The sequence below is a fragment of the Alternaria postmessia genome (assembly GCF_024291825.1).
Source record: "Alternaria postmessia strain BMP 2775 chromosome Unknown scaffold_2, whole genome shotgun sequence".
Taxonomy (NCBI): Eukaryota; Fungi; Ascomycota; class Dothideomycetes; order Pleosporales; family Pleosporaceae; genus Alternaria; species Alternaria postmessia.
In genome coordinates this window covers 648,962-676,842 of record NW_026260075.1, presented here as the reverse complement: position 1 = coordinate 676,842, position 27,881 = coordinate 648,962, and the positions used below count along the sequence as shown (strand labels likewise).

Sequence of the window (27,881 nt, the reverse complement as noted above, 5' to 3'; positions counted from 1 at the left end):
AAATTACCATGGTCAGGTCTGATGATGTACCCAAGTGATGTTTGAAAAAGGAAAAGAGCCTCGGCGGAAACGTGGATTCATGAGAGGACTTGAACACCTTTTCATGAACACCCTTTCTCAGCACAGCAAAGTCTGATACGAGTACTCTGTATATAGATGGAGGACCTAGAAGCATACAATTCTATCAAACTGTGTACATCCTCCGCTTACAAGCTGATGTAGGCTGTAAGGCAGAGCTCTGTAAGACCACTTGTTAGTTGTGCACCTGTTCTGGGTTTGCTTTATATGGATGGTGACCAACAAGTGTTCAGTCCTGTCAGATACGCGACAGGGGTGGAGCATTCACCGCGTCGCCAAGCTCGCTTACTCCGCAAGGCTGAGGGATTCGAAGCCGATAGTGACGACGGCGTATAGCACGGCGCTGCTCTCATTTTTGCGGACATTGCGCTTTTACCCCACGTTTGCTTCACCGCCGTGTTACTGTGTTTGTGAACAAACAGGCGTCATTCTCTTGGTACTGCGGCCCTAGCTACGCGCTGCATAATCTTTCTCCGCCTTTTGCTTGCCCTTTCACCCTCCTTGGTTCGCCTTGTATAATCTGCCTTGAAGCTCTTCGCGGGCTTCACGGTAGGCAATCAGCTTCAAAACGGCCTCCACTAATAACAAGAAGCGGAAGATCGTGGTCCCGCCAAAAGATTCGTCCAACCTCGACGGCAACCATTCACCGAATGTGGGAAGCGTCGGTGTAGGGTCCCCTCGCTCCTCCCCGCAACCCTCAGCGTCACCACCGCGCTATCTGCCACCGCACCTGCACGACGAAGTTCTAGTTGACGCTCCTGACTCTGGAAGTCTTGCCGCGAGAGACAACAGCAATTACACGGGGGCAAGCTCACCCAGCGAGGCCTACGCCAACCTGACCCTCGACAGCCGCGAGGGCTCCTTCACCGATCTCGACCGCATACGAACTGCCGAGCAACACTCGCAGAGGCCTCCTCCACGGGCATCGTCACCCGCCAAGCGCCTCCATTCAGACATGGACGACAAGCCGGACGCCGACAACACACGCACCAACGACGCGCAGTCGGGCTCCCGAGCCGGCAAGCCCCTGCCTACAAGCACATCACAGCGCAGTGCGCGCGCAACTTCGGTCGAGATGGCCGATGCGCCCAACGGCAGCGGCCTCGACGGCCACGGCGACGCCTCTCCACGTACCGACATGCCCAGCATCGACGAGCAGGTGACTCGCGTCATGGGCATGATGTCTACAGAGGCTCTGGTGGACCGGCAGGAGGGCTATGTTATCTCTGAGCAGTGGCTAGAGCGTGTCTGGGCAAGGACGTCGGAAAACATAAGCAGGCCAAACGACTTCAGCAAAGACGCAACCGAGGGTCCTGTCGGCGCGGTAGACAATTCGCATCTTGTCGACACGGAGCTGATGCACGAGGACCTGGTCGACCAGCATGGAGAAGACTTTGTCCCGCTCAGCAAGGCGGCGACTCTGGGTCAAGATTTTGAGATCCTGCCCCGTAAAGCATGGGACTTGGTTCAAAGCTGGTATGGGCTCGACAAGTCAAGTCCTATCATACGTCGGTACGCCCACAACACGGTACCAGGAGGAGTAAGCGAAGACATTTCCTACGAGCTGCACCCTCCCATCTTCACAATCCGAAAAGTGCGAAAATCTCCAAACCCCACCGACAGCGCCACACCAGCCGCAAAGCTCGTTGCGAGCAGATACGAGAGTTTCGTTGCCTTCATTGAAGCCGCGAAAAAAGCCGCCGGCATTGATCTCAACAACAAAGTCCGCATTTGGCGGATACTCACGCCTGCTCCCACAGATCAGCCCCAGCCATCGCAACCCTCTGGCATATTAACACCTGACGCGTCCCCTCGTAACGGATCTCCCATTGCGCCAGCACCTGCTCAGCGGCCTTCGCTTGTCATGGGCGTCGAAAGTTTCAATGGTCTTGCCTTTGGCTCGGAGCGCGAGCTGGTTACTGGCAAAGATGAGAAAGACAACGAGGCTTCCAACGAGGACCTTACCTTGGCCGATGCTGGTTTGACCCAGGACCAAATTATTGTACTTGAGGAACACGATGAAAAAGGCGAATACATAGCAGAGACCACCAAAACGGCGTCAAAGAGCAAGACTAATGCTTTGGTTGGCAAGAGCAATCCTAACAGCGGGAGGAGTACTCCAACGGGAGGCCCTGTAACGCGTGGAAGGAAGCAGAATGGCAAAGTTCGTGGCCACGTCGGGCTTACGAATCTTGGCAACACGTGTTACATGAACTCCGCTCTCCAATGTCTACGAAGTGTCGAAGAGCTAAGCATGTACTTCCTAAACAACAAATGGAAGGACGAAGTCAACGTGGACAACCCCATCGGTTTCAAAGGTGTCATCGCCAAGTCGTATGCCGGGCTACTGAGCTCTATTTATGGCTTTGACAACAATTCCTCCGTCTCGCCCAAGGACTTTAAGCTCAAGCTAGGCAGGGCTAACCCAATGTTCTCTGGCTATGGGCAGCAGGACTCTCAAGAGTTCGTCAGCTGGCTGGTCGACGCGCTCCATGAAGATCTAAATCGTATCATCAAGAAGCCGTACCTAGAGAATCCCGACTCTGATGACAATACCTTTCGCGATCCAGAGGCAGTCAAGCGACTCGGTGAGATTTATAGACAAAATTACTGGGCGCGTAACGACTCTGTAGCCATGGATTTGTTCAATGGATTCTACAAGAACACCATGGTATGCCCAGATTGCGAGAAAGTCAGCATTACTTTCGACCCATACAGTCAGCTCACCTTGCAGCTGCCGGTAGAGCAGTCCTGGTCTCATACCATCACTTACGTGCCACTGACTGGCAAGCCTGTCCAGATCGAGCTTGACGTCGACAAGAACACCACAATCAAAGCTTTGAAAGACTTTGTCGGCAAGCGCGGTGGCGGCGTTCCAGCCAACCGCATAATGGCGTCAGAGGTCTACAGCCACAAATACTATCGACACTTGGACGACGCTTCCACAATAGCGGAGTCGAATATAGGCGCACGAGATGACATCTACTTTTATGAATTGGAAATGGCTCCTAGCAACTGGCCAGTTCCTAAGAAGAAGGGCTCCAAATATCGTGTGATGCTTTCACAGTCCTCTGATGAGGAGATTCCGGAGACAGTTTCGCCGCTCCATGACCGCGTTGTATTCCCAATGTTCCACCGGATACCCAGCCAGTCTGCATACAGGGCGACGGGACAGTCCATGGCATTGTGGCCTAGTTTTATCGTCCTCACCAGGGAGGAAGCGAAGGATTATGACACAATCCTCCGAAAGGTTTTGGCTAGGGTTGCTGGGATGACTACTCGCCCAATTCTCAGTGAGCTTAGTGGACAAGACCAGTCGCGTCCTGGGTCCGACGTTGTGTTGACAACAGAAGAGGACGCATCACCAAACGATCCCCAAGTCCAAGATGGATCTGTTGAAGGCGAGGACATGGTTGAGGTTACAATGACGGATGCAAAGGATACGCCTGTAGCTCGAACTAACGAAGCTGATGAAATTCCTGAGATTCTTCGACCGGGCAGCTATATCCATCCGGAGTTCAGGTACGTACAAGGCATCCCCCTCAAGGTTTAGCAGCGCAGAGATACAGGAGAGCTGCTTTAGGTTTGGCAACAACAAACTGACTTGAGACAGGAATCTGTTTGAGATGAAGCATACAAGAAAGAGCTCGGAGATCGTTACCACTGGCTGGAGTACCGTCGATTACTCAAAACCACTTGAACCTATCTCGAAGCGAATCAAGATACCATCATCCCGAGAGGAATCTGTACAATCGTCTGCTGCTGGAAGCGAGACTACTTCCAGCGATGAAGATGAGGATGCATCACAGGCCACGATCGTTGATGCGGACGCAGTAATCGATGCAGCCAATGTTAGTAGCGACGAGGAAATGCAGTCCATCGAGCCAGAAGCTCCAGAGTTCGCTCGGTCTGGCCGCCAGAACAAGAAGAAGAGCAAAAAAGCGCGCAAACACGAGCGCAAGATGGAACGAAAACACAAAAACAACAAGAACTTCAAGAACAAGAAAGCAGGCAAGGTACCAGACCAACCGAACTATCCGGATGATCCTGAAGACGAGTCTGACGAAAGATTGCTTCGAATGGGCGAGGCTCTTGTTCTTGATTGGGATTCCAAAGCTTATGACGCTCTGTTTGGGGCCACAACGGCAGATGATCCCAGGGGCGCGGACTCGATGAAGTCGATTGAACTCCTCGATGACCCAGAGCTTCAGGAGAAGAAAGAGAAGCGTGCAGCCCGTCGCAAGCATGGCATCAATCTCGATGAGTGTTTCAATGAATCCTCCAAGAGCGAAGTGCTCTCGGAAGACAACGCGTGGTACTGCAGCCGTTGTAAGGAAAGGCGTAGGGCAACAAAAACACTCGAGATCTGGACTGTTCCCGACATTCTCATCATACATCTCAAGCGCTTCAGTGGAGCGAGAAACTTCCGAGACAAGATTGAGGATCTGGTCGATTTCCCCATAGAGGGACTAGACTTGTCTGGCAAAGTCGGCTTCTCTGAGGGCAAGGATCTCACTTATGATCTGTTCGCTGTCGACAATCACTTCGGTGGGCTTGGAGGCGGTCATTACACAGCCACTGCGCAGAACTTCTTCGACAAGCAGTGGTACGACTACAATGGTAAGCCTATCCTCGTGCTTCTTAAACGTCGTTATGTCCATGCTAACTTCACCAGACTCAATAGTGACCAAATGCGAATCGGGACGGAAAGCTGTATCAAGATCAGCCTACCTTCTGTTCTACCGACGCCGTTCGCCTGTCCCTTTAGGCCCTCCCTCCCTTCAGCAGATTGTAACCGCCGACATCAGCAACCCCGGCTCTGACGAAGATAACGACACAGAACTTCGCTCCCGCTCACCGGCGGGAAACGGCTTGCGCCTCGGCGATTCGTCCCGCAATGGGTCGTCGAGCGCTGGCGCAGTCGCAGCGGGAGCCGTAGCCCTGCGCGCGGGTGGTTATCCGCGCTCAGCAGCCGCGAACCGTCCAAAGAACGGAGTCGCAGCCGCGAGCCAGAGTGATGAAGAAGAGCTGCCGGCCTATGCCGATGATGAGGGTTACGCTGACGAGATCCCGTACAACACCAGCACTAATGTCTGGGATGATACTGACCAGCCAGTCTGGAGCTTCAACAGCCTCAATAGCACGGGCTTGGGTGGTCGCAACGACTCCGACGATGACGGCATTGCATCCGATACTGGCGCTCTGGGTTCAGAAGCTGACGAAGGTGGCTTGGGTAATAGGCTGATGGAGGACTTTGGTGACGACGGCCCAGTAAAGAGTGGTTGGAGTGGTGTCAACACACCTATTACACATCAGGACGACGAAGTAGCTGAAATAAGGCTCGTTGGCGACGAGTGAGAACAAGTAAAGAAACCAGAAGACGTCTGAGGCTTCGTATACCTCAATGGAGAAATACTGTATCGTTCGACTGAGTGTACAGGTCGCGTTCATGGGCTTGGTGATGGAAAAAGGAGCTTTTAGATTAGACGGATATGACTGATGAGGAGGTTGTAAATGACGATGAACACAGATGACTTGGACGGAATGACCAAAGGTGGGTGAGGATTATCCTCAGGGCGTTTTGCAAACAGCATTCGTAGGCGCATTCGTAGGCGTATTATTGAAGACCTTGCATCGCTCACCATGTTCCTGTTAAACTTGTCGCACGAAGAAGCTCGTTCTTTCTAAATTCTCCTTATCAAAGAAGAGAACCAAACATTCCTCTACAGAGAAATATTTCCTCCCACTACAAGAAAGCATGTTAAGAGCTATGTATATACAAATAGAGAATTTAGGAGTCTACAAACCTATTAATCTTTATAGGTTTTCTTATTAGAAGCTAATGTAGGCTGTAAAATACAACTCGTTACTTCTATACCTGTCAAATTTTTTCCCTGTATGCGGTAGTCTATCACATCGTGCGTGCAAAGAATCTACAAGGATACCGGGTGTCTGGAAACACCAATGGAATTGAGCGCAGCCAATGATAATGGAGCTCAGGGGTTTCTACCACCGGTGATTAAGCTTGGTTGTCAAGCTTCGTGCTGGCATGACGTCGCTTCTCCTTTTTCGCAGTCTGACTAGCGTGGCTGACAAGGGGCGACATCCGCGGAATAGGCGTACACGATGTATACGGCACTAGATCAAACCACCGCTTGCGGGATACCGGCTACAAGCGTCTTCACTATCCATGATTTGGCCCTGAACGTGTTTTGACTGGTCCAAGTAAAAAACGTACACGTGCTGCAGCGAGTTTCACACTTGCACTTACTGTCATTAAAACACTGAGCAGAAGCTAGTATTTTCTCTCTGTTCAGCAGGAACGACATCGCAGCATTTCTATACTTACATGTTCCGGCAATTGTAATGCATCGTAGTCCTGGAACGGTTTTTCAGAAGCGAAGCGAGTGTAAGTGATATACAGCAAGGATAAGTATTATCAATAGATCTGGGTCCGCCTATGACGATCATCCCTCCCCATCGAGAAAACAGTCCGAACCGCATACCCGGACTATGTCCATTTCGAGCTTCCTTCACCCTGGGAAATTGACGATGACGAGCATTGCTCATGCGAAACTCAGAGTCAACATCTGCCATGTATAAACAAGTTTGGAGTGCTAAAGGTGGGAAGCATATAAGAGTATTGTTCTCCTTTCTAGTTGAGACTCATCACGATCCACTCGCTCAATATCCTTCCTGTGCATATTTCGCCACCCGCTTCTTCAATATCCCTTCCTAATTCGAAAAGAACTCCATACACAACGCCAAAATGCGTTTCTCCCACCTCGCCGTCTTCGCCCTCAGCGGCCTGTCCCTTGCTAGCCCAGTTGTACAACAGAAGCGTCAAGAAAGCAGTGTAGAGACCCTGCTCACCGATCTCTTCGCCACTGTACAAATTTACACGGGAGCCATCAATGCCACTCTTGCTCCGCTCTCGACTTCTTCTTCTATTCTTGAAAAGACTGCCGCCATCCCCCAAGTAGGCGAGCAAATCAACAAGATCACCGCGGCTATTACTTCCACCACGTCTGAGATCCGCGAACTCGCTCCTGCGAACGCCACACAGCCCATGGTGCCAGCCAACGGAAACGAAAAACGCTCCTCCACCGATGTCGACGCATCTCAGCCCAAAGAGAAGCGCCAACTGATTGCTGTGGGCGCTCTCCTTGCTCTCATCATCGTTGAGATTTTCGCTACGATTACGGCTGCCGTTGCAATTCTGGGTCTCGCTGGACTATTGATTTTCATCAACCCGTTGACGAGTGCGCTGGGTTTGTTGATCTTGGCGGTACAATTGGTGCTTAATGTTGTGTTGGCGGGCGTTATTGCGCTGCTAAACAGTCTGCTTGCTGCTTTGGCGCTGGGTCTCAGTGGCTTGTAAGGGGAAGGAATGCTAGAGGATACAAGAAGCGTGTTTGCATATGTATTACTGTGTCTTTGATTGAATGGCGATTCTCAACCACCGAACAAATGATCTTGACATCTCACACCATTTGCCCTAGTTCGTCTTTCAATGCAAAAGCGCCTCTTGCAACCAACTATATCGCAGTCCGCCGTATGTTCGTGTTCAGTCTTGTGTCTTTCCAGCTCACCTTTCGTGAGAAGCTTTCCATCATTACAAGTTGTACACTTGCATGTTAAAACGACTGCTGTAGCTTTCTGAATATCCCCTGGCTTGGGTGGTGCACATGGGTCGCGCCATCGGATTTGCGTCGTAGATGCTACAAAGAAGTCGTCAATCCATTCAGGCGATTCAGTAGATATTGGGGGGTCTTTTCTGGTTGTTGCCTTGCTAGCATTGAACTGGAAGGGGGTGTGAACTCCAGAGTCTGTGGCTGTTCCAGTGATCGTAGCGCTAGATGCTGGAGAGCTTGCAGCGCTCACTGAATTGGAATTCGATGAGGCAGTCCTCCCAGGGTCGTTCTCTGACCCAAGCATCACGCTTGGTATTGGTTGTGGGTCCAGCAACGCAATGACGAGCTTTTGGTCGAAGTTGTAATTTGGGAGATCGACTCCATCTCGCATCGAGACAACCCAAACGATCTCGTCCTTCTCTTTCGAGCTCAGCATCTTGGATTTTGCCACCTTGGTCATCGTGTCTAGGAAGTATTTGCTTACGACATCGAAGTAAGCTCGCTGGAAGATGCTTTGAATGTGTTCCGGAACCATCGTCCGCAGGTTGAGCATAAAGTCGCCCGTTTGGCGTGTGCACGCCATGACTTGATCGTATGTCTGCGTTTCTGAGATTGGGAAGTGGCCTACGGCCCATGTATGTGAGATACCATTAATGTGTCGTACTTGTTTTCCTGGAATCTTCGACACCAGCGCTGACATGACCTTGGAAAGAAGCGGCTCTTCGAATGTCTCTGCCGCTCGAACAAACGGCTGGACGCCATCCGCATCTTCGGCTTCAGGATCTGCGCCGCCATCGAGAAGCATCTGGAGACGTGGAACAAGATCTACGGCAGGGCAATCCGCAATGCACTTACGCAAAGGGCTGATGCTGTCTCGCGTGGCTCGATTTGGATCTACGCCTTTTTGAAGGAGCACTTGAATGTCGCGTAAAGTGTCGGCTGGATGCCGTTTCTCATTTGGACAGCAGCCCAATATCTCATATAGGAGGGAGCTGCCATTATTGATGGGTGTCGGCATAAAACTATCAATAAGCCATCTCGCAAAAGTAGGAGTCGAATGCCACAGCGCCTGGTGCTCAAACGTATGCTTGTAGGGAGACTCGCAGGGGTACCCTTGGAAGTGTGATGGGAATTCAGCGCCCTTGCTGATGAACATTCGAAAACAGTCGAGCTCATCTGGCGAGAGCTCAAAAGCCCAGTATGGACGATTTTCCCATGGCTTGACGAACATGGCAAAATTCGACGGAATGACGAGCTCCGGAGGCTTGCAATGAATGTCCGCTCCAGCGCTAAGAAGCATATCCATAATCATATGGCAGCTTTTCCGAGCGGCGGGATCCATGTAAGTGTTCATTCTATGTAATAAGCATAGTTGTAATGCCGTGTGAACACCGGGTTTTCCAGGCGCAGGGCCAGCATCATCGACCTTTGCACCTCGGTTAAGAAGGATCTGGACAACATCGGGAACGTTCCAGAATACTGCTTGACGTAAAGGACTCCAGCTCGAGCCTGGAAGCCCGTTAACGTCTGAGCGACCCGGCTGAAGCAGCGCCTGAACAGTATAAGCTCTGCCGTTCTTGATAGCATTGTGCAAGGCTAGGTCTGTTCCGAGTGGGTGTTTGGAGCCTTTTGCACCGTAAGCGAACAAGACCCATATAATCGGTCCGCAAGGCATGCCACAAGCGATATCGAACAAGGTCTGATCCGGGTGTTGGAGTATGACCATCTCATTCAAAGCAGGATGGTCAGCAAATCGAGCACCTGATTCGAAAGGCAGACCTATGGGATCGTTGATATGATCAACGTTACCGACAAGAAGCTTCTCGAGCTTTTGTAGACTGCCTTCCAAGACTGCACCAACCATGTCCAGTACTATATCTGAAGAATGCGCAGGATCGTGCGACCATGTCTCCTCGAACGATGGCTGCAGACTACTGCATGGTTAGCGAACACGCAATACAAACATGGAGAAGACCAGGGGTCTCCGTACTCTTGTGGCTGATTCAATAGTCCCAGAAAAGTTGGCTCCGCAACGGTACCAGCTCCATCAGCGATTAAAGCCGGCAGACTAGCCACCACCTGCCAGCCCCCAGTCCTCGTGCAATGTCCCCTAGACTCAGGTTCTAATGTGATAACTTCAGCCGGCTCGACGGATTCGTCGTTGCGCTGATCCGTCTCGCTTGAACTTTGTTTGTTTGGTAGTCGCGCTTCACGACGCTGTCTTGTGATCTTTCGCGATTTGTGCCTCATGATACCCCATTCTTTCAGTTTCATACGATAGGCTCGCGTTCTATACTAGTTATTAGTAATAATGCCAGCATATTTCCATCTGTTCGAACACTCACGAAGCCCGAAACTTGTGTTTGCGTTCCATTAGCTCTTTGACTTCTTCCAAAGGCTTTTTTTGCACAAAAGAAAGCTCCTTGATCACATCCTGCACCAAATCCCAGTCCTTCGTCATCTTTTATAATGTTGCGACTGCAAAGTGCACCTTTTTATGTGCCGTTAAATGTGCACATTTAAAGTGCGAAAGTGCGATCGGAAAGCTGCGGTGCGCGCGTGGCTGCCTGGTAAGAGTATTCGGCTTGTATGAACTTGCTACTGGAGCCAGGTAGATCGAGCTCTGTTCCAGAGAAGCCATTGTGCGATTCTGGATATATGCTGCGGTTATAACGACACGCATGAAGGTTGCGGTGTGCAAAAGTAAACAGGGGTTCAGCTGACCGGCACCGAAAGTGCAATTCCATGTCTAGTACGTATTGAGTCAAGCGCACTTGGCATGAAATTGCACAGCCCCAAACCTTTGTTCTCGCCATATTCTCCACGCGCTTACCTGGAAGTCAAGCAATCGCCAACGCACGTCTTGCTATCTTGGATATTGCATTCACCGGTGGTTGGTTATCTAACTTTTCCGGATCTAGCGGACTGTCTCAGCACATTTTTGTATAATGAGTCTTCTCGGGTCGCTATGCCGCACAAAGTCAAACTGAATCAGAAACTTAGCCAGAATGAGGCGCATCTCCGCTTGCTACCCTGAACATGAAATTCACCCACGCCCTCTATGCTTCGGCCTATCGTCCGAGACGATAGAACCAAGTCAGATGCTGTCCACTTAATCTTCGTCATCGTCGTCGTCGTCGAGACTATCCATGCATTGTCTCAGTAGCTCAGAGAACTCGCGCAATCTTCGGGGGAAGTCGGATCCAGCTACGGCGATCTCTTCAACAACTAGACGGAACATTTGAGCGATGTTCAATCTAGCAGTATCAAGATCAGCAGTTGCTGCCAGTCGAGCCATGACCACCTCTAGGGTGTCAGCGATCAAGTGTGATCCTCCATAGTAGCTCTTCAGGAACTCCGTGTCTTTCAGATATTGTCCATGAATGGCTTCTAGCTCTTGAGCAATGGTTTTATCAATTCGCGTACCGTTGTGATTTCCTCTGCTGTGTCCGTATCGACCGTCTCGCCGATTTGCATCTTGACGTCCTCCAACAGCCCGGGCAGCTCCCTTAGAACCTGTATCTTGGCTGCGCGTCGGAGGAGTCTGGTCAATGTGACGATGAAGACTCGATCGTATTGGGGAGATACATGCATTTCCAGTTGGGCTATAGAATTGGAAAGCCTGATTACCTTGCATAATGTTATTTCGAGGTTGGCGAGAGGACTCTAAGAATACCATTCAGATATAGTACCGCATACAAGAGGAAGACAAAATAGCTACAGAGACACTATGCCCTACCCTGAAGCCTACATTATTTTCTAAAAGAAAACCTCAAAGAGACTAAGAGCACTGTGGGCTTCTAGATCGTTCATATATATACTATAACCGTTAACATACATTATTGTAGGAGGGGAGGTAGGATGTACTCTATCGTGTCGTTTAACTCTGCTTACTTATTTTAATATCCTTCACGGCCTCTTCTGCCCTGGTTTGGTCGGTGATGGCATGACCACTTAACAATATGTCGAGCGACTTGTTACGCCTCGGACCACCGAGCATCTCTTCCAGGGCCAACTTCTGCATCTCCAAGACGGCGGGATTCCCGCCGGTAAGATAGGGACTTGTTAGAGCAGCGGTCTCGTTGACTTGACAATAGAGCTCGCTATACTTTGCAGTGTTGGGAGTGGTGGTCTCTGCTTTTGCTCTTGCCTCTGCCTCCACGAGGGTCTTGATGAGCGAGCTGGTGACCACAATCCTTCTTGCAGTGCTTGTAACCTTCATGTCGATGTGCTCACAGGCTGATAGTGTTCTCGATTGAGTAAACGGTACGGTGAGCAACACAGAAACGGTAGAAGATTGCGCACACTAAGAGTGAGCATAGAGAATTGACAAGAATAGTTCATGATCAAAAGACTTTAGTTTTCATACTTTAGAAATTGTAGAGTACGATCAACAGAGGTATCATATGTACAAGACGCTAAACAACAGACACAAAACATGAATGGACCTTAACGACCACCGATCTGCCCCTTGGGAATAGGCTTTACCCACATGAACATGCAGTTAAGCACAATGATCATGATGCCAATAATCCAAAACACTTGCGCATAATTCGTCTTGTGGTAGCGGAAGATAATGGCGAAGATGATACCACCAAAGTTACCAGTCGCGCCGACAATACCAGAAAGGATACCTTTCGAATAGTTAGTAAAATTTCCATGTCATGGTGAGGGAATAGACATACCATTAGCGTGAGGGTGGATATGAGGTACAAGTGCAAAGTTGGCACCGTTACCAGCCTCCAAGAAGATCGCCATGACAGCGACAAGACCGATCAGCTCGCTCAAGTTGTGTGGGTCTAGTTTACCGATGACAATGCAAAAGATTCCAGACATGACGCCGACGAAGTGAATCCAGAACTTCTTCGCCCAGAGGTTGCGGCCGGTGACCTTGTAGATGAGATCGGCGATAAAGCCACCGAGTGGTCGGGTAACAATGTTCAGAAGACCGAACATGGCTGCCCATCGTCCAGACTGCGTTTGACCAAGGTAGGGGAAGTTCTTCAAATAGTAGGCACCAAGAATGGAGTTGATGGCCAATTCACCACCGAAGGAGCAGAAGTAGCCCGAGCAAAGCATCAGTGTTTGGAGCGAGAACATGACTTTGAGTCCTTCCTTCAAAGTAGGCTTGACGACAACTTCGTGTTGGAACTCGTCCATGATTTGGACATCGCCGCGACCGGACTCGACATCGGAGTTTGGTCGCTCTTGCTTCTTCTCGTCACTAGAAGAGATCGACCCGGTAGTTGCAGGCTTGTCGTCTAGAGCTCCAGTTGTAGGAACAACAGACGCGTGGTGGCCCACTGTCTGGTCTGCATTGGACACGACGGTAGCACCACGCTCAGACCACTTTCCAGTAGGCGTATCATCGGTCAGCAGTAGAAGAGCGAGGGCACAGGCTGTGATCATGATGAAGGGAACAATGAAGGATACTCTCCATGCGACGTGAGAGGAGAGACCCTGGTCAGCCTTGAGAGAATCGTAGATGGCGGGCATAACGAAGCTGGAAGGCATTAGTGAAAGCCTTGGTAGATTATAACGTGGCACTTACTATGTGATGCCACCACCAGAGTTACCCCAACCTCCGACCAAAGCATTGGCAGTTCCAATGACGTTCCTGTCGAAAAAGCCAGTAGTCCAAACTTGGCAGGGCACGAAAGTTCCGCCAAGAATACCGACAAAGAAACGGATAAAATAAAGACCCATTGCATTGTGAGCAGTGCCAGCAAGAGCGGTTGGAATAGCTCCAGCGAATAGCAGCGATGCAAAGGTGATGCGTGGGCCAAAGTGATCGCACATAGGTCCCGCAATGAAGCGGACCAGTAGTGTTGCACATAGCGCGACGATGTTGGAGTTGGCGATTTCGTTCTGCGACAAATGCATGTCCGCCTTGATACTCTTACTCAGCTGTGGAAGTGTTAGTCGGACTGATGTGCACAGTGACGTGAGATGCGGGTTACCATACCAGAGGTGGGAACGCGTACCTGTACATTGTTAGCATGCTCCAGTAGAAAAGACCCACATGTGGGGAAAGACTTACCATGACCAGAACGCGATGAAGAAACCCAGGTAAGAGAAGAAAAACACACGCCCATACTTGTTAATGGGGTTCAGGACAGGGATGGAAGTGGCCTTCTTGTTGTAGGGGTTGATCTCTGGTGCCGACCAGAGCATGCTAATTGCGAACGGCATGATAAAGAACACGACCTGGAGGGTCTGATCCTGCTGGGTCGCTAGTGTTTCTGGAGAGAATGAGACAAGGATGACCAGCTGGTGATGCTTCACAGGCACGGTCGAGGAAACGGGAGCGGACGCTTGCTGAAGTTGCAACTCCAAATGGAAGTCGAGAGGTTATATAGATTGATACAGAAACTCCCAAAGATGGTACTTCCGCGGTGAAGCACAGTGACGCACAGCTAAGGTTGTGGCGTAAATCGTTCCCCAGGCCAAGTGAGATCAGACTTCTCCGTGCCTGTATGCAGTAATATTGGCGAATTCGTTATCTTCGTTGGCGACACCTAGCAGCTGCGAGCCCAATGCTTCGGAGAAAGTATGCTTTGCCGCGTGCTCGGGTATAAAGGGTGCCTCCGATGAGCACTGGGGCGTTAACTTGGGATCCACATACTCTTGCGGCGAACCGAATCTCATCGTCGACTGGCTAAGCTGGAGCACAAGAGGCTGAATATCAATTCGACGAGTCGTGGTTCGCTGGAGTGAGGTTTGACGCGGGATGGTGGGGGACGGCAAAGGCGTTCTCTTATCTCTTGGCGCTAACCAGGCGAGAGACTAGACTCACAGTAGTCGAGGCGAACAAGGATCCTTATCAGAACGTCTCAAGATAATATGAATTGCTGCTTTTCCGCGGTCAGTATTTGACAAAATGCCTGTGTCGCAAATAGCTTTCTGTCTCAACAACTTCCTGTTCCTAGCATAAGTACACCAAGACGTGTCGAACTGGTGGCGCTTGCAAGAGCATCTGGAAGTGCTGCCAGCAAACAACACTAGCTTAAAACGTCAGCCCTGGACCTCATCTGAATTAAGAACATATGCTTTGTTTTTGTGTTCAAATGATTTCGCAAACTTGGTGTGACGAGTGTCGTGTGTGTCTGCCGCGTGCGTGTGGAGACGTGGCCCGATAAGCAACTACCGTATACAAGGGAAATTCCGAGGAGCGGGAGTAAGTAGTCGTCCGTACTGCAGTCTACAATAGTACATTATAGAATAACACTAGATATTCTAAGTTAATGTAGACTCTAAGACTTAATATCTACATAGACAATAATTACATTAGTGCTGTTGTAGGCAGTAGAGCAGTAGGAAGCTTTGGCTTACCTCTTCAATTTCTCCCTGCATGCGGTGCAACAACCGGCTGGAACAACCGTAACTCTACTAAGCAGGTGGAGGCATTTGCATGTTGCACAATTCTCATCTGTCAATTTGGCCTCCAGATCGCTCTTCCTTTTGTCGATCGGCTCCTATCACGATGGCGGAGTGCTTGTGAAACGCGCTTGAGCCAATCAATGGAGGAGTCAGTGTCTTATCTCGCATGACTGCGGATTCGCCCCGGGAACACGGGGTATGCACAAGGGGACTTGGAGAACACCGATGATCCTGAAGGGTATATCATCTTGGGTGTGTCTTAAATCCACGGCAACGTCATCGCTTTCTTGGAATCACGGTATTTGACTTTCTTTATGCCAAGGCCGGTCGACACTTTGCGACCGCCTCTGGATCATCGTGACATCGCAAAAGATTTGGGGGTCGTCGGCATCTTCGAGGGCTTACACAGGTGGAGCATCCGGAACTAGGTACTGGCATGTGAACAGTACTGCCGCTGCTGGAGCGACATCGGAGAGAAAGACCGGAGAAGTCATCTCAACTGCTCAGCTTTGGCATCAAGATGAAGCTTCTCCGAGAATTTGAGAAAGTATGTTGTAGCGCAGGTTGTGGGTAAGCCCCACAGTGGATTCAGCTGCAGCTGTTGAGCCTCACCCGCGGAGATCCTGTGCTCATCCTGGGACAGTGGCACTCAGTCGTTTCGTTGCTTTGTTGCTCGTAGTTTCGAATCGGTATTAACCGAGTTTGGTGTCGCGATTCTGTTGTTTTTATAGTGTACTTTGAGGGGGTAGCCGCTAACGAGAAGCAGAGGTCTCGAGATCTGTGTGACTTTTGCACCTACACTTCACATCCTTTCGTCTGCCAATACCTCTTCGCCGCGAGGACGCCCACTCCGTACGTCGCCGCACCACACACAACTAGCACGTGCATGATTTGATGGCTACTTCCTACTACGTCGCAACGCCTCGGAAGCCATCTCTCTGGAATTCTTGCAGCGTACAATATGGCTCCGGTACCATGGCACAGGCCCAACCCAAGATAATAGCTCAACCCCATTCTGCGATTCATATTCTCTACACCAAAGAGGTAGATCCCATGGACGATTGGAAGGAAAGATGATGATCCTAGAAGGAGATAAAGCGTAGTGCGGACATGGCGGGACTGGGGACCAGAGAAAGACGGATGAAGAGTTGTGAGTGCGCAGGCAAGGCCTGTCACAGTAGCGAAAACACTGTAGGCTTCCTGCAATGAGGGTTTGCAGTGAAAACCAAAGTGCGTACTGGCGATGGTCGTACCATAGAGTGGAACTACGATACCAAGGTAATCGAATCGGCCCGTCCAAGTGCGAACCTGCTCACTATGGTCGAGGAATATATGGTGACTGTCAATCGTTATTCTCGGCAGTTCTTTTGTATGAAGAGCTGTGGATGTGGGATTAAGAAGCACTTACATGAACGAAAAGAAGAAACAAGCTATGACGGAGCCGAAGTAGACGTAGATTGCTTCGTCATCGCCATTTGTACTGTCTCCTTCATCACGAATCTGACGTGTGGGAAAGTACAAAATGGCTGCGATGAAGAAGAACACGGCGGTACCCAGAATGTGAGACCAGATGTTCACCGTCTCATTGTGGACCTCGAGGGCGCTCTTCAGGGAGCGGAGGTACGAAAATGTTGCTCGCCTAGTTGTTGTCAGTAGGTGCTACTTCTTTGATGGTGTAATTGAGATCATACCGATGAGATGTAAGGATGAATTCGTTGTCTCGCTGCCATGGCACTGCGTTGAACATGTTAGCCGGTCGTCTTCAACGCGGAATCAAGTCGAGCTTACGGAGATCATCCCATCCAATCAATGTGTTGTAGTCCTCATGAATCTCTTTCTTTTTCACATCGAAACGAACGTGTCGCGATGTCGTTGTCGTTCCATACCCATATGCATGGTTCTTTCCCTCCAAGATCCCCGCTTTCTCTCTAGCGTCTTGGCGTGCGTGTGATATCATGCTGCTAGGCTCAACGGGGGCTTATATCAACCGCAATAGGACAGATATTTTCGCGGTATCTTTGCAAGTATCTGCAAGTCGCGGAGAGGAAAGATATGGCAATAGCTCTACTTTTGTGTCGATGAGACCATGCCCTACGCAATCAATAGTCAACCACAAGTTCATCTGTCAAGCCGCCACGCTTGCAATGCACGGCCGTGACGCAGTCGAAGAGTCCGCGGACCCTTTCCGTGTTTATATACTTATGATGCGGCCAAGAGAGACTGAACGACCACCTAGATGTCTAGCCAATGCTTGTTTCTTGTTGTATGTTGTGCTGGCTGATTGGTATGAACAGATGGACTTTTGCTGGTCGTCTTTATTCAGAGTACACTCGTCCCTTTCTAGCTCTGAGGTACTAGTTACGTCCAGAAGATACTTTTCTTCGAAGTCTTGCTCCTTCTACTTTAGACATCGTTAGCTCATTGCTCAGGTGGCAAAGTCATCGCGGAGCTTACGGCACGGTATTCTCCAACTTTTACCCATCTTAAACACATTCTGGATATTTGCTTTTTCATGCACAAGCATTTTATCTATGAGATTTGCTGGGCAGACACTACCCAAATAGGTAAGTTAGGTTGTCTATCGATCATAGTGGCTTTTCAGTGAATACAATCGCGGCTCTCGGGTACCTCGTTGTCCTGCGTGTGACAAAGGGATCTGTATTCAAGGTTCGTATCCTACTAGGTAGCTGATGTTGCTTTGTTTGCCAAGTATCTGTTAACGTCACTACCCTCAAGGTTCGCCAGTATCTATCGTCTGGACAGGTAATTGTTGGTAAAAGTGTTGATCGGAGCAATTTTTGCGTAATCAGAAACCTGGTTTATGGAGCAATCCATGTCTCAACCGCCGTCGCAAATGTACCCTTCGATTCCATTCACTGTTTTCGCTTGAAATCTCAGCTTCCCTGTTTACGTTGTTCTGGAATGACGTCTACTACTAACGACTGCCCAAACAGGCAATTTCGTGATACCCGTCGATTCCGGTGCCCTTGTAGTCATAGTACCACCGTATACAATAGAAAACTCAAACGGGTATAGGAACAACATGCTCTAGTTTACCGCCTACGTTAGCTTCTAAGAAGAAATTCTAGAAAGATGAATAGTATTGCAGACTTCTGGATCCACTATCTATATCTAAGAAGGTCTTAACAGGCTTTATTATGTCAGTTTCTCTCTTGAAGGTAGTGGTACCACGATCACCACCAGCTTCAAATACTGACAACTCCATCACGCCTTATCTGCCAGATCGCCTACTTCATTGCCTCTGATTTACGCATCCTTATCTTTATCTGACTCTACACCTCATACGAGAGGAAAACAGAACATGTGCATAAATAACAGGCCAGGGATATGCGACGGAGCTCGCGCATTGATAGCTGTTGCCTTTTCTCTCCTATTGTTTACTTATCTCAGACTGTTTTCACTTTGTGAGAATTCAACGGGAACGCATAATAAAGATGCCATCTGCTCAAGCCTTGCATTGCTCTTCTCATCTGTTTAATACACGCATCGTTCCTGGTGGTAAGACCGAGGTATCAGCATAGAACTAGTAATGTTTGCCACAATAATGATCCCACAACCGAGCCTGATTGGCAGGATACTGTTCAACAAATCCATGTCATCGTTCATCATTAACGATTACACCACACCATATCCAAGCGGCGCCCAAGAATCAACAAGTAGTAATGATGACACAATCAAACAGGTTTCCAAATGCAACACGGTCGCACGTACAGAGAGCACTAGGAGAGTCAAGGACAGAGTAGTATGTATGGTAGGACGAATGGCTCGGACTTTCGACGGGTACGTAGACCAGGAATCGCCGTGCCTAGTTGGATTTTGAAGGAGAGGCTTATCGTATCTCTTTTCGATTACGGGTTTAGAAGTCGGGAAATAGGTGCCCATGACTATTCGGACACGTCAGAATGTGATCCACAGTGTAAGGAGGACTCTGCACGCACGGGTCATCTCCTGCCTGACCGTATGCTTCCGTCTCCTCCGGATACTTATCGAATTGACTCGCATCGCCAACACCAGCTCGCACAGGAGGCACGTAGGGTGCATCAATGTCCTTCTTCTGTAATCGGTCCCACGTCACTTCGGCGAACCAGGGATGGTTCATAACGTCCTTGCTTCCGCCGTGCAAGTTGCCCAATCGCTTCGTAAGATCGGGCGTAATGAGCTTCTGCAGCAAGTCGTGTGCGTCAGGGTGTATGTATGGTGGATACTTCACTCTCGACTTGAGAATGTTTTCATAGATTTTCATTGGTGAGCCACCGTCCCAGAAGGGAGTGAAACCGCACAGCATTTCAAAAATGAGGATGCCAAGCGACCACCTGGTGTTGTCAGCGCGATTATCATATTTACAGAAATTGGATCTTACCAGTCGACAGACTTGTTGTAGCCTTTTGACGCGACGACCTCTGGTGCCAAGTAGTCGGGCGTTCCGCAAAGTGTCCATGTGATGTCAGGAACCTCTTTCGCGAAGCCGAAATCAGTGATCTTGAGATGACCATGACGATCTAACAGCAAGTTCTCGGGCTTCAAGTCTCGGTAGATGATGTTGTGCGAGTGCAGGTAGTCGAGTGCCAGCGTCACCTCTGCGGCGTAGAACTTGGCAACCGGGTTTGGGAAGCGCTGGGGAAGTCAGTACTAGATAACCTCAGGCCGAAGAACAAGTAAAGTACGACATACCTGGGACTTTCGCAGCAGACTAAACAGCTCACCTCCTTCTACAAAGTCCATGACCATGTAGAGATTCTTGGAATCTTGAAAGGTGCCCCACAGCGTGATCAGGAACGGATGCTTGACCTGCTGCAGCATGCGCCGCTCGTCATTGGTGTGCTCGACCTGCTTCATCTTGACCACTTGGGCCTTCTTCAGCACCTTGACGGCATAGAAGCGCTGGTTGTGCTTGGACTGAACGAGATGCACTCGCCCGAAGCTACCCGTGCCGAGCGTCCGCTGGATGGTGAAGTCGGTCAGCGAGTACTTGCCCTTGGTGACACGGGTCTGGTTGAGCGGCTGAGTCTGGAACTGCACGGCGCCGCCATTCTTAGGGGCCGACTGGTGCGAGCTAGTGTTGTTGGGGTGTATCAGATTCTGTATGCTGGGGACATTGTGCGATGGCGTAGGGTTGGACTGCGGACTGGCGCCAAACTGCTGCTGCTGCGGCTGCTGCTGCTGTTGGGCGTAGGCGGGGTTCATCGAGTCGGCCGGCTTGCTGTCTGCGGCAGGCGCGGCCGCGGCCGTGGTGCTGGTGTTGCTTGTGGTGTTGGTGAGAGACTCGTTCGTCTTGGTCTTGTGGAGGTGGAAGGAGCCCGACTTGCGCGATGTCGTGGGCGTGATGGGCGAGTTGCTGTCCTTGATGGGCGAAGTCGGCGAGTCGAGGTCCTTGGAGCCGTTCGAGTCCTTCGTCCGCTTCTTTTTGAGGAAGCCCAGAGTAGGCATTGGAGGGGCGGCTCGAGGAATGCGGCGGCCCTGCCCTGCCTGTTCCTGGACGCAGCTCCGGCGATCTCAGCAAGCAGCGGCCAGGAATGCGTGGGGAGCTCGGGACGGTATTGGGCGGCGCAGAGGGCTGCAATTGATGCGCTCAGAGTGCGTGCGGATGCGCGGACATGCACAGGAGCAGGGTAAGGATGGCGTTGGTCAGGGAGTGTTTGCGGCGTGGGCGGGCAAGCTTTGGGCTAGTTGATGGGTGGAGGTTGGGCTAGACAGTAGAGGCTCGCTCGCGGGGAAGAAGCGTCGAAGCTACCACGAGCGGGCGACATTGGCAACATGACCCAAGCAGGCCCTCTCAAAGAACCATGTTTCAATCGCCCGCAGCGCCAGTGTTTGCTGGCTGCAGTCAATGCCCTTTGACCAATACTACATCACTGAATGCACTGCATCCAAACTTCAACACGTCTATTCATTACACTGTGTCATGCCCAGGTAGGCTGCCTGCGCGGGAAGCATCGCTTGTTGCGTCATGCGTACCTCTGGGCATGGTCGTCCCAGCATTGAGGAACATGGCTCCCGAGTCCTAGCCCTGCTGATATACCCAGCCTGCCTATACTGCGAACAGCTAGCAGACCAACCGTCGAGACCGATCAACTCGTAGTAATGCGCGCCAACACACATGATACACCGAACGCCGACCCTATGTACTGTACCATCAACCCGAGAAGCCTCATTATTTAAACGTCACTCGAAAGTAGCCAAATCGCATACGTTGCATCATCAAAAGAAAACCTTGCCGTTTCATAGTTCATCAGCCACCACGTTCGTTTCATCAGCCCCACCAGAGACCATGATCGGCTGGTACGTCTCCAGATCAAGGCCGCACACTTCCATGCGTCGCTGCCGGAATCGTTCGTAGAGTTTGCTCCATGCCTCTTGTGCTTGTTCGTTCTGCGGTCGTAGCTTAGCGCGTTCAGAGTATGGGACGTCGTACTCCGGTCCTGGTATCTCGGGATCGGACAGTCTCACGAACGTTGTCATCTTTTCGAATGCCGTCGCATTGAAATCGTCGACAACATTGCGCAGATTCTGCGACTCGTAGACGACGTTGCCCATTGACAATGACCATTCTGAGATCAAAGAGTCTGGGACCGTAAACGTCTTCCGGAACATGTTCAAATCAGATGTTGGCTTCGACGCGCGCATTGCTCTCAGCTGATTGAAGCTCTGCTGCGATGGATGTATCATCAGAAGCGATGTCGACAGGTCTGTTCGTTCTGGTGTGGCGGGGTACGCGGCCATGGGTTCCGACTTGGAGAAAGCCAGCAATGAGTCCAAAGCCGATGCATCGAGCAGTACGCCTGGGCCCTGGAGGTAGAGTATGCGCTCGTAGTCTACCAGTGAGTATAGACTTGCTAGCGAATAGGACGAGGGGAGTGTGTCTGATGCTGTCAATCACTGGCAGAGCGTGGCTTCCTCAGCTCAAGACTCACCATCTGCGCCTTCCACTATAGGTTCCATCGGCATCAAAGTGACGCCATACCGCCTCGCTGCTGTCCTCAGCAATCGCCGTGTGGTCGACATTTGCGGTCCATATTTTTCATCTTCTGACTCCACAAGCCAAAGTTTCGGAAACATCAATATCCTCTTCGCGGGGCTCTTCATTCTATGCAGGTCGGAGAGTAGCATTACTGCACTGCATAGTTCTACGTGTTCCCTCACGACTTGCACATAGCCCAGCCTGCTCCAGTCCATTGTCTGGCCTGCGATGTATTGAGCATAGGTATCGTCCACCTCTGGCCGGCCGCCCATTGGTCTCGCCCATTTTGCGTCTAATGTCGGGGGTTCTATCGGTTTCGGAGGCGGTAAAGGCTTGGGTAACCGTGGTTTTATGGCCGCCTGCAGAGAGTGTACGTATCGTTGTTGTAATACCCAACCGGAAAGGAAGAGTGCAAGTGTGAAGAGAAGAACTACGGGCAGCATCAGCAATGCAAGTCTTCGGTCCGTTGTGGACCATACGTACCAATTGTTGCCGACAGGATAACGCCAACCTGGCTAGAAGAAAGGAGCAGTCTTCCCATGGCTAGAAGTGAACGCTGAAAGCAAAGGGTATAAGAATACTATGACAGTCTAGAAGTGTGCATGTAGAACGTCAAGAGTAGTTTATGCAGGAGAGCGCAGGCCGAGAACTGGTGTGACGTCCTTGGTGGATCTAGATGTTCATAGGGCTGCATGTTGATCGTTGGCGTTGAGTGGGCAACTATCGATACTTTGGGAGCTGGCAAGACCCCGGCTCAAATTATCGCGACCATTGCGCGACCTTGATTCCCAGCACGCACCCGGACCTCACTATACTACGCGCACGAACGAAGCTACTTCTCCAACCTCGAACCCCGTATCACAAGTTGCCAAGGCGCATCCACATGTCAAAGCCCCAGTTCGACCGCGCAGACGCCAGCGCGCTCCTCGACGACAGAGGCTATCGCGGAGCGCTCATCAGAGGGCAGAACCCCGCGCTACTCTTCGAAAAGGGTGTGCGTGAGCGCATCACCGAGTCATACTACTGGAAGGAGCAATGTTTCGGTCTGAACGCTGCGACGTTATGCGATCGCGCCGCAGACCTCAAGTTCATCGGCGGCACAACAGGCATTACCGGCAAGCCTACGCCATTCTTGTGTCTGGCCTTCAAGATGCTGCAACTAGTGCCGGACAAGGAGATTATACTAGAATACCTGAACTTTCGCGATGATGAGGAGGACGAGGGCCAAGACGCCGAGGTCAAGAAGGAGGAGAACGGCCACACATCAGAAGACGAAGACGCAACCAAGAAGGCGCTGGACCTGAATGCAGCAGGCAAACTCGGCGACTTCAAGTACCTGCGCTGCCTCGCCGCCTTCTACATCCGTCTCGCTTGGGAGCCCGTCGAAATCTACCAGACCCTCGAACCCCTTCTCACCGATTACCGCAAGATAAAGCGACGTCTCAAAGACGCCTTTACACTCACACATGTTGATCAGTTTATCGACGATCTCCTTACAAAAGACCGGATATGCGCGACGAGTCTGTGGAAGTTGCCGTCACGGGCGAACCTGGAGGATTTGGACATGCTGGAGCCAAGGGAGAGTCCGTTGGGCGATGAGATCGATGAGCTGGATGAAGACTTAGACAGAAGAAGTGATGGAAGCGCAAGGAGTTATAGGAGCAGGAGTTATCAAAGCAGGAGTAGGAGCAGGAGCAGAAGTTACGATAGTCGAAGTCGCAGCAGAAGTCGCAGTTATGATAGCCGGGATCGGGGAAGGAGTCGCAGTCCGGGACAACTGAGTCGGTCAAGAAGCAGGACTCGCAGTAGGAGTAGAAGTAGCAGGCGGGACTAGGGTGTACACTAGCAAAGTATGCATTGCATCTTGAGAGTAGAAACCTGCGGACCAGTGCGTAAAAACACATATGACTACTATACACAGCAAACAGAAGTATCACGAGCACCGACATGGTCAGAACACCGCCAACATCTACAAAGCCACAGAAATGATAAGGTATATCTTACAGTCTACACTGTCTCTTAATAAAGAAACTTATAAAGATTAACAGCATTGTAGTCTTCTGGGCTTTCTATTTATATCTATATAGATCTAATGCCCGTTATTGTAGTAGGAAGAAGTACTCTGCCCTGAGAGGTGTTTAGTTTCTCCCACGCGCATACTTCAACCTACAGAGGAAATATTTTCTCCTCAACTGTACCTAATCCATATTACATGCTAAATGTTTGTATATGGGCCTGTGGTAAGGATTTACTAAAGTGACAACATATACCTCTAAAGTAGATTTTGGGATTTAACAAAACTTGTAAAAAAGAGTTTCTCAATGTCTCATCATGCATTCCTTCTTCAGCCCTTCAACCACCATGGTCATGGTGTGAGCGCAACCTGACAGACAGCGGACATGTAAGCGCCTCTGACCTCAGCCGAGCAAAGGACTCTTGGGTGGAAACGCTTATACCGCCCGATCTCACGCCACGCCAAGGTAAGCCACAGCCGCTATGCTGTGACGTGCGCCATGCCTCTTGGTGTGAGTGAATCGACCGATGCCCACGGCAGGGGAAATATTGGAAGATTTCAAATCCGGAGACTGCAGTAGTCTAGACTGGAATGCGGGGAACGTACGTTCTCACCCCATACAATGGAGAAACTGTACAGGTGCAGAATTGACAAGACCTATACTCTAGTCTGTATTCTTGTAGCAAGAAGCCGACAAGCATTGATGTTGTCGTATGCCTTTGAGTAATGTCTGTATGTAGACTACTATTGAGACGTGGTATTGGAGTATTCGGGCAAGGACTGCTCTGCTACGTTAGAGCTGAAACTCTATCGAAGACGGATCAACTTGCACGTTGCGATTGTCACGAATTTAGCATTGTGGAGTTTGTTACAACGTATCGCATCGTGACATTTGATTCAGACTCTCCTCTTCAACAGTGGGTATTGAAAATCGATATTAAAAATATACATATCCGTCATGGGTATCATCCCATGCGACGGTCATCAACTTCGGCATATTCATTGCCGACCCGTGATAACGTCTTCCCGTTTCTCATCTTATTGCATCGAAAAAGCGACGCATGATTATAGCGAGTACACTCTATGCACTGCTTTATGCTTGGTGCTCACGGGCAGACGAGTTGTCAACCTTGTTGCGACGCTCGCGGCCCTTCTCAGACCAGGGGAAGTGAGCCACGGGGATGACGAAGAAGCTGTAAAGAAAGAGTCAGCGCATAAGTCACAAGCATGGTACAGAGAGTCAAAGACTAACCTGTTGGAGCTGTCCGCAATACCAGCCAGTGCGTTATACCAGGCAGCAAAAGCGGCCATGAGACCGAAGGCACCACCAGCAACAATGCAGTCGCCCTGAGGACCGGCGGCATCGGCATTCAAGTAGCCAATTCCCAACAAGAGGAAAGCCATGTCGAGGGTAAAGAAGAGGAAGAAGAAGGCCACGGTCGATCGGAGCGTGCAGAGAAGCAGGATGAAGGTGAAGATGAACCAGCCCATGAGGAAAAGACCGAACGAGTCGTAGAACTCGCCCTCCGCGACGAGAGATGATTCAATGGCGAATCCACCGGGAGTGAGAACGATAGCGAAGGCGATCCAGAAACCACCGTAGGATGACAGAGCAGTAGCACCGAATGTGTTACCAACAGCCATTTCCCTGTTCCTTGTCAGACAGAGCATTCAAGCATTGTATAATAGTACATACCACATGCCGGCCAAAAGCTGGACGAGACCTCCATAACCGTATGCAAGAGCCACAACAATGTTGGGGTGACCAATACTGCGAGTGTTGACGTTGATCAAAGAAAGGACAAACGTGGTCAGGGCGAAAGCCGACAGACCCAGGGGAGCTGGGTTAGCGAACTTGCGGTTCGGCGGCCTGTATAGACCAGGCTGGAATTCACCACCAAAGGCTGCAAGGCGTAGGTCTGGGTCGTTCGTAGCGACGTGGGCAAGAGGGTTGCCGCCATAGTCGTATGGAGCCCTTTGCTTAGGGAGTCCTGCGCCGTTGGTCGCCGCGTGGTCCATTGCGCTGGTACCGTTTGTGGTCTTCTCAAAACTTGGACCGCGCTGTGATGGTGGTTAGACTTGAAGTTGCCTTGGGCTTGTGACGAGCTTACCACGGTGTCGTTGTGCTCACGAGCTGTCGCCATGATGTCTACTATGGGTAACTGTAGTTCGGACTAACTCGAGATGGGTCAATGGGGAGAGAGTCTGGGGAAGGAGAAAGCAAGCCCACTCTGGGGGAGCGGAGAGACTGATATATGTCCAGACCAGACCTCGCAGGGGAAGCATGGTCCATCTACGTGTGCCATGAGCCGTCGTCCCATACTGGTGCTAGGCCCGCGACTAAGGGTAGGTAATTAGAATTCCAAACAGGTGCTAAAGCGGGCCACTCATGGCAGTTTCTCATAGACGCCTCTCCATCCCGGGTAAAAGGACAGCATGCGTCTCCACAAGCGTGTCAATCAAGTGAGGGCACGGTGAGCGGACGAACGACAATCAGACCAACTCAAGCCACCATGCGCCGTGTGATCGGCGTTAAAAGCTACCTTACCGAGGTCGGATGGACATCGACAAAGAGGATCGCAAGTGGTGCGCCAACCGATCCAACAGTAATTTGTCTTGTTTAGAACGGCCTCGCTGCTGCGATGACGCGGAGAAATGAGATGTGCTGCTCCAGTTCCCGAGTGCTGATCGCCATCCAAGTACCAAGCATTACATCATCGCTGCTTGTGACCATGACACATCAGCTTCCATCAAGTGTTTTGAACGCAGAAACGGCAGACATCGCGAGCATGAGTCTTCGAAACATCGTATAACACACAGACCGCTATTGGTATTTGCATGTTAGCGGTCTGACTGCATGTTTACCCTGGAGGAGTGCCCCTGCGAGAAACGCGTGCAGGAGTGGAGCTCAAGTCAGTGCACCAACGCTCAATTTGCTCGGAGTAGTTAGACGCGAAGTCGGCGTCCTGCCCTTCCATGGGTGTACGCGAACCTCCAATGTGGACACTCATTCTCTGCCTGCTGAGCTAGGATGCCGGATATCGCGGGTGCGATATTGGAACATGATATGAACGCAGCCGTTCCCTTGGTATTTGCGATGCTATTTGAGCGTCGGCGCTTTTGTATTGGAAACAGCCACAACACGCTCCGTAGTCCTTTAAGCGATTTATTGGGCGTGCTCTGAAACTTGGGATCCCCAGAGGCCGCGGAGGAAACGGGATGATGATCCTGTGCATGAGGTAAGGTGGCTAAGCTTTGTCCAAGAGCCTCGGCATAAGCCACCGGCATCTTCCAATATCATGACATAATGAAACTCTGGTAGAGCTAAGGAGACGCGCCGTCGAAAGGTTTATACACATGCTGAATAACTGGATTTGAAATCGTCGTTCAGAAAACGACGAACAGAAAAGTCTGTTCATCAATTGTGGGATTGAGGACCCTAGCGTAGCGTGAAGCCGCCATCTCCCTGGTCGTCCGGGGCTGCATGGGGCCGCAAGTGGAGCAGCATCTTACCACCCATCCTAGACTGCGGTTGAGACGCAAGCTGGCTGTTGCGATCCTTCGGACCAGCGGGAGCAGCTGTCAAGTCATTTGCACCTGCATCCTGCCGTTCCGTGTCCGTTGTCTCCGCGACAGGACTGGTATGTTGGCGGATAGATGCGATCAGTGTTGTCTCAGGGCTTTTGCATTGCTCACTTGTTGTCTGTGTTGTCTGAGCAGCAGCGTCTTTGTCTTGGAAAGTAAGGGAAAAATCGAACACAGAGGTAAGAAGCTCTTATACTGCAGCTTACGTTAG

The 27,881-nt window shown here is 50.7% G+C and overlaps 9 protein-coding genes across 9 annotated transcripts; 3 read left to right on the top strand and 6 right to left on the bottom strand.

Moving 5' to 3' along the window:
- Positions 1-8: 8 nt before the first annotated feature.
- Positions 9-5,436, top strand: J4E82_000660 (uncharacterized protein; the record flags this gene model as incomplete). The annotated part of the gene is made up of 6 exons (XM_051726981.1): positions 9-16; positions 312-408; positions 671-2,929; positions 2,981-3,600; positions 3,692-4,698; positions 4,754-5,436. 6 exons carry the CDS (start codon positions 9-11, stop codon positions 5,434-5,436), a joined length of 4,674 nt encoding a protein of 1,557 aa, XP_051593406.1.
- Positions 5,437-6,847: 1,411 nt separating this feature from the next.
- Positions 6,848-7,459, top strand: J4E82_000659 (uncharacterized protein; the record flags this gene model as incomplete). The annotated part of the gene is made up of 1 exon (XM_051726980.1): positions 6,848-7,459. One exon carries the CDS (start codon positions 6,848-6,850, stop codon positions 7,457-7,459), a length of 612 nt encoding a protein of 203 aa, XP_051593405.1.
- Positions 7,460-7,693: 234 nt separating this feature from the next.
- On the bottom strand, positions 7,694-10,173 carry J4E82_000658 (uncharacterized protein; the record flags this gene model as incomplete). The annotated part of the gene is made up of 4 exons (XM_051726979.1): positions 7,694-7,707; positions 7,767-9,643; positions 9,703-10,002; positions 10,058-10,173. 4 exons carry the CDS (start codon positions 10,171-10,173, stop codon positions 7,694-7,696), a joined length of 2,307 nt encoding a protein of 768 aa, XP_051593404.1.
- A 651-nt stretch (positions 10,174-10,824) lies between these two features.
- Positions 10,825-11,934, bottom strand: J4E82_000657 (uncharacterized protein; the record flags this gene model as incomplete). Its single annotated transcript, XM_051726978.1, has 2 exons — positions 10,825-11,228; positions 11,607-11,934. The coding sequence occupies 2 exons, from the start codon at positions 11,932-11,934 to the stop codon at positions 10,825-10,827; spliced, it is 732 nt and encodes a 243-aa protein (XP_051593403.1).
- Positions 11,935-12,161: 227 nt separating this feature from the next.
- Positions 12,162-13,904, bottom strand: J4E82_000656 (uncharacterized protein; the record flags this gene model as incomplete). The annotated part of the gene is made up of 5 exons (XM_051726977.1): positions 12,162-12,346; positions 12,398-13,215; positions 13,264-13,619; positions 13,678-13,696; positions 13,753-13,904. The coding sequence occupies 5 exons, from the start codon at positions 13,902-13,904 to the stop codon at positions 12,162-12,164; spliced, it is 1,530 nt and encodes a 509-aa protein (XP_051593402.1).
- A 5,065-nt stretch (positions 13,905-18,969) lies between these two features.
- On the bottom strand, positions 18,970-20,540 carry TPK2 (cAMP-dependent protein kinase catalytic subunit; the record flags this gene model as incomplete). The annotated part of the gene is made up of 3 exons (XM_051726976.1): positions 18,970-19,426; positions 19,474-19,727; positions 19,785-20,540. The coding sequence occupies 3 exons, from the start codon at positions 20,538-20,540 to the stop codon at positions 18,970-18,972; spliced, it is 1,467 nt and encodes a 488-aa protein (XP_051593401.1).
- A 792-nt stretch (positions 20,541-21,332) lies between these two features.
- On the bottom strand, positions 21,333-22,612 carry J4E82_000654 (uncharacterized protein; the record flags this gene model as incomplete). The annotated part of the gene is made up of 3 exons (XM_051726975.1): positions 21,333-21,973; positions 22,025-22,501; positions 22,555-22,612. 3 exons carry the CDS (start codon positions 22,610-22,612, stop codon positions 21,333-21,335), a joined length of 1,176 nt encoding a protein of 391 aa, XP_051593400.1.
- Positions 22,613-22,954: 342 nt separating this feature from the next.
- J4E82_000653 (uncharacterized protein) lies at positions 22,955-24,060 on the top strand (the record flags this gene model as incomplete). Its single annotated transcript, XM_051726974.1, has 2 exons — positions 22,955-23,705; positions 23,993-24,060. The coding sequence occupies 2 exons, from the start codon at positions 22,955-22,957 to the stop codon at positions 24,058-24,060; spliced, it is 819 nt and encodes a 272-aa protein (XP_051593399.1).
- Positions 24,061-25,178: 1,118 nt separating this feature from the next.
- On the bottom strand, positions 25,179-26,229 carry J4E82_000652 (uncharacterized protein; the record flags this gene model as incomplete). The annotated part of the gene is made up of 4 exons (XM_051726973.1): positions 25,179-25,278; positions 25,338-25,733; positions 25,782-26,146; positions 26,197-26,229. 4 exons carry the CDS (start codon positions 26,227-26,229, stop codon positions 25,179-25,181), a joined length of 894 nt encoding a protein of 297 aa, XP_051593398.1.
- Positions 26,230-27,881: the final 1,652 nt, after the last annotated feature.